The sequence below is a fragment of the Pseudophryne corroboree genome, chromosome 8 (assembly GCF_028390025.1).
Source record: "Pseudophryne corroboree isolate aPseCor3 chromosome 8, aPseCor3.hap2, whole genome shotgun sequence".
NCBI lineage: Eukaryota > Metazoa > Chordata > Amphibia > Anura > Myobatrachidae > Pseudophryne > Pseudophryne corroboree.
The window spans coordinates 140,566,039-140,577,795 of NC_086451.1; the positions used below are offsets into that span (position 1 = coordinate 140,566,039).

General features: G+C 44.0%; 1 protein-coding gene across 1 annotated transcript in view; it reads right to left on the reverse strand.

Annotated features, from left to right (window-relative positions):
• Positions 1-9,229, reverse strand: part of LOC134948764 (multiple epidermal growth factor-like domains protein 9) — a 103,699-nt gene extending 94,470 nt beyond the window's left edge. Inside the window, exon 1 of the mRNA XM_063936975.1 lies at positions 8,589-9,229. Within this exon, the coding sequence (XP_063793045.1) occupies positions 8,589-8,967 (379 nt within the window). The 5' untranslated portion in view covers positions 8,968-9,229. The remainder of the gene's footprint in view (positions 1-8,588) is intronic.
• Between the last annotated feature and the right edge of the window lie 2,528 nt (positions 9,230-11,757).

An 11,757-nucleotide genomic window follows, 5' to 3' on the forward strand; every position in this document is an offset into this window, starting at 1 on the left:
AGTGACACTCTAAGTTGACATTTAAACCAATATTGTTACCACATAAACTATGCTTAGGAGTACTAAATAATTATTAGCCTTCTAATAATACATTCTTCTTTATTTCCAAATGTTCAAACAATGAAAAATAATTGCACATAAATTAATACAAATTGTTTTTGTGTGGTAACTCAGGTTACACTAAAAAGACACCGCTTTTTTTTTTTTTTTTTTTTAAGATCACATAATGTAATATTTCTGCTCTTATTGAGGTGTGAAGTTGCTACAATTTATTTATGAAAAAGCCACTAAATCATAGATGATGATATAACATTACACATGTTTATGATAAGAAAATTATTTATAAAAAAAATTCTTGGTAACTCAGGTTACAGGGTATGGTAACTCAGGTTACATGAGGCAAAAATGTGCATTCTCTGGGTCCTAGGTCTTTTGATACACCTCAATTTCAGCATCAGAATCATACACCATTCTATTTCCTTCCATTACTAGCCTTGGAGTTGGTAAAAGATACAGGATATGATCATATGACACATATGATACATCAGAATCATCCACTTTAAAACGCATGCCACTTTTGCCAACCAGATTCAGGCACATGATCTTAACCTCACCATCATCTTCCAATTCACTCTGGCAGACAGCAACATATCAATATGATGTTTTACGCTCTCCATCAAACTTAAGAACATACTGGAACGTATGTTCTTGTTAAGTTTGATGGAGAGCGTAAAACATCATTTTCAACCATGGGCCTATCTGGTTCATGAACTTGAGCTTCATCTTCTGATGGAGAAGGCCTGTAAACTTCCTTGTAAAAGTTATTCCTGGACCTCTTGTTCACAGACTTAGCATGTTTTGTTAACATGTAGCTTTTGGGTTCAAACTCTTCTAAACGCAGGCAATGGACTTTAGAAATTCCAGGAAAAGAAGGTGCATTATCAAATGTCTTCAAATGCATTTCCGCATTTCTTTCAGAAGGAGTTGCTCTGTTTTCAGTTTTTCGCTGCCTGTGTTTTGCCACCTTGACTCTGTTTTTTTTTCCCCCCTAATTTTTTTAAAAATAGCTTCTCTTTTCCTTGCTGGAAGCATTTTTAATGCATCTTTTCTTTTCTGACTGCTTTTTTTTCCGGCAAGCCTATGAGCTGCTTTGTACTCATCATATTTTCCTTCATCCTTCAATTTCTGTCTCCTCCTCCTCATTTTTCCCGCTGGTGTTAGTGCCATCTTACAGTAATACCCCTTTTCCACTAGCTCAAAAAACACGGGTAAATGCACGGGGGTGCACATTTACCCGTGTTTTTTGCTAGCGGAAAAGGGCCCCCCCGCAAAAACCCAGATCAAGTGACCCGTGAATCCTACCCGGGTACCTACCTGGGTAGGACAAGGGAATGATCCGGGTAGGGTTGTAGTGTAAACGGAAGCCGTGTCGATGCGACATGGCTCCCGTTTACACTGTATGGAAGGGCGGTGCTGGGAGATCATGTGATCTCCCAGCGCCGCCCCTGCCGCATCAGCAGCGTCACCAACCTGGCAATATGCCGGGTTGGTGAGCGCAGTGGGAAATGGGCCTGAGCATGGGCCGCAGCCGGGTAGCACCCGTGTCAAGCTCCCGGCTGCGACCCGTGTTCAGTAGTGGAAAAGGGGTATAATTCTTATACAAAACAGATAAAGATAGCTTAATTCTTTTTTTTTCAAGTTGATACTAATCCTGTAAATTTATATGTATGTTACACTAAAAAAATTCCAAATATATTGCATTAAAAAACTGGTAATAAAATGAATAGCTTGTCTTGTAACTCAGGTTACACAAGGTAACTCAGGTTACATGGTAACTCAGGTTACAGAATTTAATTGCATTTTTCATGACTTAAATGTGAATTACATTTTTTCTTTTTTATAGAGTCGAGTAACATGCATGACAAATGTATACAAAAACAAGTATAAACTAGCAGTATTATTATTTACCCTTATACAAAAAAACAATTCCATGTTTTGGTAACTCAGGTTACATGCTAACAGTAGGCTTAAGAAACCTAATATTATGCAAAATCAAAAAGGTATTGGGATGTAGTTTTCAATTATTCCTAAACATAAAATATAAATGAATACAACATAGCTTTTGCTTTACTGCTAACATGTTAAAATGTAAAAAAAATTGCTTCTAAATAAAAGTGAAAGAATCATATCCAACTAGCCTGAGAAACACATGGATATGTGGAAGCAGCTAATCTAGTGAAAAAGTGTTTTTGTTAAAAAAATTAGTTCTGCCACTCTTCTGCCTCAGAATAAACTGAAACAACAAATCATTTGTAATTTTTTATTTTTTAGTACTTTGTCCCTGTTTTCATGGAATCACCCCACGCGCAATTTATTGACTTTGGTCTCCAATGTCAGAGCTCAAGTTCCAATTATATGGGTGCAGGGTAATTATACAAGATATTAATAGCCATTAAGAAATAGCGGTAAACAATATTTTCCTCTAACGAGTAGCTGTGAACAATGTGAAATTACGTAATCACTTATGCAAGAGGATCAGTATGTTCTGACATGCCAAAAATGCAATGTTCAACAATAGTTTCTAAGTTTGGCACCTACCACACACAGGCAGACGTTTTTCCTTTCTAATAGGTTGTTTGTGGTGTCCTTGAAGTGGATGGAACAAAACAGTTCTTTTATGTGGTGGTCTGGATGGGTTGAGTATGGGATACTGGCAGTCAGAATACCGACACCGGCATCCCGACTGCTTGGAATCCCGATAGGGCTGCGGAAGGCAGGTACCATTATTTCTAACCGTCCGCCTATCCCTAACCTCCCCTACTCGCAGCCTAAACCTAACCCTCCCCTCCCCTCCTGCGCAGACTAAATATATACCCCCTCCCAGCAGCCTAAACCTAACCCTCCCCTCCTGCGCAGACTAATTATATCTCCCCAACCCCCCACGGGATACTTACATTCGGAATTCCGTCAGTCGGAATGCTGGCGTTGGCATTCTGAGAGGTGTCGGAATTCCGCCGCCGGCATTCTAACTGCTGGAATCCCAACTACATCCCGTCTTGATATATAATCGAACACCAACTAGTCTCTTTATTATACTGTGGATTTAGGGCCGAATTCAGCATTGATTGTACGATCCATTACACTGACATGTGGGGGGACTCCCAGCACAGGGCAAGTCAGTCCCACATGCCGGGGCAAGCCCCCCCCACCACAAACATGCGAAAGCATTGCACGGCGGCGATGCTTTTGCATGTTTAGGGTAGCAGTCTGCCTACGCAGCCAGCCTGCGAAACCAGACGGCTACCCGCCATGTTTCAGATTGCAGCAGCCATGTGTGAAGTCAAGCAGCTGCCGCGGCACGCAAACGGTCTGGACACGCCTGCGTTGTCCGACCAGTGCCCCCCCTAAAGTCAACACCCACATCCGCCCGTGAACTCCTCTGCTTGTCAATCAGGCAGAGGCGTTCGCACAAGTGAGATGATGTGCGCAGGCGAAGTGCCTGCTTTCCATGCTGAGGTAGATTCTATAGATTGTAAGCTTGCGAGCAGGGCTTTTCTACCTCTATGACTGTTTGATATTACCCAATTTTGTTATATCATGGTTATGTCAAATTGTAAAGTGCAACAGAATTTGATGCCCTATATAAGAAACTGTCAATAAATAAATAAATAATAATAAATTAGGCCATGAGTGCTTAGACAATTTGGATGCCGAAGAAAAGCTAGCTCTCTACCTCAAAATTGGAACATGGCAAACTTATGTCCGATTCCGCTTCCTGTTCATTGTCCATGTATACGTTTAGCTTTGATAAATTAATATAATCTTTATATATGTTGTATTGTTCTCTATACAAGTGTGTGAGATATACAAGGGCTGATTGAAAAGTAAAGAGACTGCCTTTGTTATTCTGTCCTCAGTGTTCGCAAATACGTGCTATAGCGTGTATTTTACCCGATTTTGAGGCCCAGTGACTCACTTTTTCAAAATGGGTGGGTCCTCGGGGACACGCTCCACCTGGATTTGCTACAGGTTTAATAATTGATGTTTCTCTTGCCCAGCTGCAGAGAGGACTTTAAAAGTGGAGGAGGAGCCAGCCGGGCAAGGGAGATATTCATTAAACCTGTAGCCAATCCCACTGGAGCACGTCCCAGGGACTCCTACCCTAAAATACATATGCCGCCAGCAGGGTGCCGCGCTCGGAAGTTAATGTTCCGCCTCCATCCGCCTACCCACTAGTCCCTCCCGCGGCGAGCAGCAGCAGCCTATGCCAGAGCTGCTGGTGGAATCCCGATACCCAGTGGTGTAACTACCATGGGCCGCATCCCCTGCACCAGCCACACAGCAAGTTCCGCAATAGAAACATCTCTTCTCTGGTGGATAGCGGGGCTGAACGAAGCCATGGACTCCGCTCGGTGGCTGGAGTGGCTGCTGCAGCAATACAGTGGCTTGGCCCGGAGAGACTGCGCAGAGGGACCCACCACTGAATGGAATCTGCTGTGCCCCAGCTGTGGAGGTTTCCTTTTGTGACCTGGTGACCGCCCAATGCGGGCATACATAGCATGAGTTAGAAGCCAGCAGACGCTGCCGGTGTCCCAGGGGGACATAGGCAGCGCTCCCCGCCAGACATACCTACTGCTCCTACAGCTGGTGGATTGGTGTGTGCCCGGAAGCCAGGGCTAGCAGTACCAGGACAACACTGAGCTGCTGAACACAGGTAACTCACAGCCCGGGGACCATACCCTGCATGTTACTGCACACGCAGACATTGTGTGACACACCGTACGTGTGTGTGTGTGTGTCACCTTGTACGCACCCAGTGTATAACACCCTGCACTATATGTGTGACACTCTGTAACACCCCCCCCCACACTCCCAAGTGTGACAGTGTACACCCCCTTACCCTGTGTGTGACACCCTGTAGCCCTGTGTGTGAGTGACATTTTGTACCCCCCCCCCCCCCAGTGTATGACACCCTGCACTGACATATGACAGTATGACAGTGTACACTGTGCATGTGTGGCACTCTGTACTCTCCTACACTCCCATATGTGACACAGTGTACACCCCCTTCCCCTGTGCCACCCTGCACCCATTACGTGTGTGTGTGTGTGTGTGTGTGTGTGTGTGTGTGTGTGTAACACACTGTACCCCTCTATCAATGTGTGTGTGTGTCTGTATGTATGACACTCTGTTCCCCCCCATCACTGTGTGTATGACACCCAGTACCCCCTACCTGTGTGTATGACACAGTGTACACCCCTACCCCTGTGTGACACCCCCTATCCTTACCATGTACGCCCACTCTACGTACGTGTGTCTGTCACCCTCTGTCTCCCCTCTCTGTAGAAAGGGGGCCCTTTCAAAATTTTGATATGGGGCCCCCAAAGTTCTAGTTATGCCCCTGCCGATACCCCGTGGCCTCAGCGCCACCCCACAGTTCTCCACAGATCGTGCTGCTGTGCCACCCAGCGGAGAGGAGCTGGGAGGAGAGAGACACCAGAGAGAGCACTGCCCCCTGGATCAGTGATCCTGACAGGCCTATGCCTCACCTCGTCGGGACCCCAACAGAGGCCAGGACCACCGGAGGCGGGCATCCACAAGGTGAGGGGCTGCTACAGGCAGGACATAGTTGCAGAAAGAATGGAGAAGGGGTAGCAGAGAAAGTACATAGAAGGCAGTGTGTGGCTGTAGTGACAGGGTAGTAGTGATTGCAGTGTGTGGCAGTAGTGAGGTTGCAGTGATTATAGTGTGTGTCTTTAGTAAGGGTGCAGTGATTGCGGTGTGTGGCTCTAGTGATAAAGCGGTGAGCTAAGATCACAGCATTTTTTTTTTAAGTGTTATTAAACTTAAAGCATTGAACACTACTTGCCCCTGCTGCTATCTACCCTTTCCTCCTCCATACCCCCAGTATAGTCTGCCCCTAACCCCGCCTTGCCGCCAAATACTACCCTTAGCCTCTCACTATCCCCAGCACGCCTGCCCCTAGCCCCTTCCTTGCCCCTCAGCACTATCCCAACTGCTGTCTGGACTTACCCCTCCCTGACCCCGGCACTGCCTGCCCTTACCCCCTCTACCCACAGCTCTACTCTAACTTCTCCCTGCCTCTCCCCCCATAATAGGTGATGGGACCCAGAAACAGTGGAGTAGGACCCCAATTTTTTAACGTAATGGGTCCCTGGGACCCACAATTTTTTTTCGCTCAGCGCGATCACTGGTCCTATAGGTAGACGTAGCAACGCTATGCTGGTAATTGTGAAGCTCATACATCGATGTGTCTGAACCTGTGGTTGGACTGCAGTAGTCTTCTTTGCTTGGTCAAAGTGAGTGGAAAATATTTGTACGTTTCATCATGGCGGATGAGGAAGACGTGTCTGTGAGATTACATCAGAGATGTGTAATTGAATTTTGTGTTAAACTTGGAAAAAGCAGAAGTGACACTCATGAAATGTTACTGCAAGCATAAGGTGGAGAAAATATTAGCCGTGCTGCAGTATTTAAGTGGTGGGAACACTTCAAAGAGAATATGTGAGTGACTGACAAAGTGCGTTCTGGGAGACCTTCCACTGCGGTTCCAGATAACATTGCCAAAGCTGCGGAGATGTTGCAAAATTACAAATTAACCTTTATGCGAACTTTCAGCTTCACTTGGCATCTCATTCCAAAGGGTTCAGCATATTGTGAAAAGAAACTGAAAATGCATCAAAATACTAAAGTACGGCTAATTCCACCGTATGCTTGCCGTAACAATTCATGAGTTTCATTTCCGCTTTTTCCAAGTTTAACATAAAATTTGTTCACACATCCCTGACGTAATCTCACAGACACGTCTTCCTGATCCGTCATTACAAAAGTACGAAGATCTTCCACTTACTGTGACCAAACAAAGACGACATTGGAAGTCCAACCGCAGGTTCAAACACATCGATGTATGAGCTTCACAATAACCAGCATAGCGCTGCCACGTCTACCTATGGGACAGAAAAACAGAGGCAGTCTCATTAGTTTCAATCAGCCCTTGCACCTTCTGCCACCAGCCCTTTGCTTCAATTAGGGATCTATTTACTAAGCCTTGGAGAGAGATACACTGGACAGAAATAAAGTACCAACCAACCAGCTCCTAACTGTCATTTTACAAACACAGCCTGTAAATTGCAGTTAGGAGCTGATTGGCTGGTACTTTATATCTGTCTACTTTATCTCTGTCCAAGGCTTAGTAAAGAGACCCCTTAGTGTGCAATGGTTTCTTCTTGTTGTACTACTGTCAGAAACTTACTATGCTAAGCGACATGAAGGAACTAGACAGACAAGGTAACACAATCAGAACAAAAGGAGGAGGCATTAGCTACTGTTCAGGAAGAGAGAAGCTTGCCAAGCATGTAGGGGACCAGCAGGTAAAAAAAAGGGGGTGGGATTACTCATTGTGATTAAGAATGTAATATTAGGTATGCAGTCAAATAGTAGACAATCACTATGTCGACATTCATATTGCTGACATTTATTATGTCGACGTAGTCAACATGAGATGTCAACATTAGGTTTAGGGTTACATTACAAATTAATTGTCGACATTACGAAGATCTGCAAGTTAACATTATAGAATGAAAATTATGACAGTCAGAATGTAATGAATTTAGGGGCAGAGTTATCAAAGCTTGGAGAGAGTTAAAGTGTCAACCAATCAGCTCCTATAATTTTTCAAACACAACCTGTAGAATGACAGGAGCTGATTGGTTATTACTAGTTATTTATACAGCGCACACATATTCTGCAGCGCTTTACAGTGAATATTTGCCCATTCACATCAGTCCCTGCCCCAGTGGAGATTACAATTTATTCCCTACCACATGTCCACGCACATTCATGCTAGGTTTAATTTTTGATAGGACTGTATAGATTGTAAGCTTGCGAACAGGGCCTTCCTACCTCTATGTCTGTCTGTTTTTACCCAGTTTTGTTCTATTACTGTTCTAATTGTAAAGCGCAACGGAATATGCTGCGCTATATAAGAAACGGTAAATAAATAATGATAAATAAATTAACCTACCAGTATATTTTGGGGATTGTGGGAGGAAACCAACACAGGTACAGGAAGAATACATAAACTCCACACAGTTGCAATCATGGTGGGATAGCTCTCTCAAAGCTTTGGCAGATAGATCCCTTTTTTAATATTTAACTTCAAGAGTTCCTCTGTCACTTGCATTGGGGCATAATAAACAGTGCTGTACATTTCTTTATACTCTATAAACCAGGCCTCCTTTACTACACCAATAATCCACCCAGATGCTTTGTGACGTCACCGGAACAAAGAAATTCTAATAATAAGAGCAAGTATCACAGCTAGAATAAAAGTCCATAAACCGCAGCCATTTTCCCGGAGCACAAATAAGATCTGTGAGAGCCTCCCCGGGCACCGGCTGGGACTATTCTTATTTAGAGAAAGGCAGACGCAGACCGGTGCGGAATGAAACAGGAAGCCGCCGGCCAGGAAACGTTCAGTCATAGTACAGCTAAATAATAATAATAATAATAATAATAATAATAGTGTGGATGGTGCTCAAGGTTACAGACCTATAAACCGCACTCACCTATAGGCTTGCTAATCGTAGGCTTGATGGTCGGTACATTGGTAATAAGGGCTGTGGGTATCGGTGTAACTGAAGCCGCCGTCTCCGTGGCGACAGTGCTTGGGGAAACGAATTCCCTTTGATTAGGTGCTGACCCCGGATTTTGCGTTAATCCCTGGAACGGGCCAGTCGCGTTTCCCAATGGTGTCTGCTCAGTTCCCGGTGTAGTCGCCGCTTCCGTCGTCTCTGTCTCTGAGATGTTGATCAACGTCGTAGCGATCGCAGTCGAATTAAGATATTCTGGGTAAATCGTCGTCTCATTAGATTCAGTGTTCCGACAGCTAGGTACTAGCACACAGGCGGCGGCCACAAATAACGCAATCCCTGCCCGTACAGCCATCTCCCATTTTCCTGCTCAGGGATTCGAGGCTCGCCTAAACCGCAGCGACTTCGCCCAGCACATAAACCAGACCGACAGCGGCTGGGCATCCGCGGCTCATCACAGTTCCCCACAATGCGGCTGCACGGGAACACCTGCGTATGACTGGCAGCAGCGGCATCCAATGACATCGTGCGAGTTGCCACTCGTACATTGAAGATTAGCCAATCGCTGACGGGCTCTAAAGCAGTGACGTAAATGCCAGGGACACAGACAGGCAGCAAAATCTGGTGTTACTTTACACTGACTCCCTCAGCAGCGCAGCAGTGTGTCACCGAGCAGGTCACCTGGATCCGGAGATCGCAGGAGGAGCTATAGGATATATAATATATAACCATAAAATCACGAGATCGATTCCAGAGCCAAGTGTCACAGAGCAGGAGGCCATTACCTTAATGTGCTTTCCACTTGTCATTCATATTGTAAAGCAGTCCCAGATTATTCTTTTTTTTTCTTTTGTGGTAGTTTATGATTGAACAAGTGCATACGAATAAGTAGCACTGCTCAGGATATATACTATGTAATTGTCCGTAATTTTTTCTTTGGTATTTGTAAATGAGCAATTTTTGAAGACGACCAATTAAAAAAAAAAAAGTGTGTATATCATAGATATATTACTACTAGGTGTGCGGTCACGCTCTGAAATACGTATGCCTTGGTATGCATTCAAGTTGAGTGTATATCAGAACATCACCGAACACCAAAGAGTGGTATATCTATCTTATAAAATGGCCCCTGTGACCAAATAGGATGAAGCAGAATAGGAGGATTTTTTTTTTTTAATCTAAAATATTTTTAATGAATAAACAATTAACTGGGTAACAGTGTGATACCCCTTTTACACTGCCTGAAAAAAACCCTCTTCTCTAACGTCCTAGTGGATACTGGGATGACATTAGTACCATGGGGTATAGATTTCCACTGCCACATCAACCCGGGTCGCGGCTCAGTGGAAACAGCTCCCAATAAGAAAAATAAAAACCTGGGTCAAGTGACCCAGCATTGTTTCTTGGGTAGTTATTTATTTATTATTACCAGTTATTTATATAGCGCACACATATTCCGCAGCGCTTTACAGAGAATATTTGGCCATTCACATCAGTCCCTGCCCCAGTGGAGCTTACAATCTAGATTCCCTAACACATGTACACACACACACACACACACACACACATACAGGTTAGGGTTAATTTTGTTGGGTTCCAATTAACCTACCTGTATATTTTTAGATTGTGGGAGGAAACCGGAGTACCCGGAGGAAACCCACGCAAGTACGGGGAGAATATACAAACTCCACACAGTTAGGGCCATGGTGGGAATTGAACCCATGACCTCAGTGTTGTGAGGCAGTAATGCTAACCATTACACCATCCGTACCATTACATACCATCCGTAGTTAGCAAGGTTGAACACAGGAACAACCAGGTAACAGGTTTGACCCGGGTAACTGCAAAAGCAGCTGATTGCAGCTTCCTGGTAATGTCATCTACCAGAGTCACGGAGCAAGATGCTGCAGCACTGGTCAGAGGAGGTGATCGTTGAGATAGGGGCCCTCATTCCGAGTTGTTCGCAGCGGATCATCGCATCGCAAATGGCAGGAAACTCACAAACTGCGCATGCGCAAAAGCGGAAATACGCATGCGCAAGCATAGCGATACGACACTTGTGCAGAATTACTACAAAGAAAACTGCTCGGAATACACAAACGAAAACGGGGAGTGACGGAGGCGTGGCAGAGGCACGGCTTCGCAATCCTACTACATGGGCGTGAAAGTGGGTGGCTAGTGTGGGAGTATGCATCCAGCAGTAGGCGTGTTTTTGTCAAAAATGCGTATCCTATGTTAAAAGTACTTAACAAATTTTCGCAATCTACACGCAGCAGAAGAGTGAGTCTGTAGCTACTCAGCACTTGCGAAGTACTGTTACAAGCGTGTGTCTGCTCTAATTAGCAATTAATTAGCAACTGAATTCACCTGTTGAGCATTTACTTGCAAAACACTGCTCTTACAAAATAATACAAGCAGCAATTATATGACCACTTCATATTTGTTTTGTTAGGCCAAACAAATCTGACACACTCACAAATAATGCACTGTATTTTTTGAACCAATAAAAATTAACTGATGTTAAATGCATGTTTAAATTATTTGTTTTATAATCTCAAATGTGACTAAACTAACTAATAAACTACATCAGCTAAATCTTCTCAACATAGACATATTCCTTTGTACATACCAAATAACCAAAGCACCATAATGCAGCCTACATTTAATGTGATTTAAAAAAAAAAAATATTTTAACAATATGTGTCCATATCTAATACTATGGCATGTTGCCCCTAGTAACCCAAGTTTTTTTGGGGTTTTTTTTTTTGTATATGTTAATTTAAGTGTTGTGCAAGGCATACAGATTTAAAATTACACTATGCAATGTTTGTCTTAATATTCTGATTGTTCCCTTGTTCCACAAATGTCAATATGCCATGTTCAAGTTTACAGGGCACAGTTTTCATGAGTGCATAACCTTTAATAAAACACACAAACAATTGTAAAGTAATTTTCTCTAACGTCCTAAGTGGATGCTGGGGACTCCGTCAGGACCATGGGGTTTAGCGGCTCCGCAGGAGACAGGGCACAATAATAAAAGCTTTAGGATCAGGTGGTGTGCACTGGCTCCTCCCCCTATGACCCTCCTCCAAGCCTCAGTTAGATTTTTGTGCCCGGCCGAGAAGGGTGCAATCTAGGTGGCTCT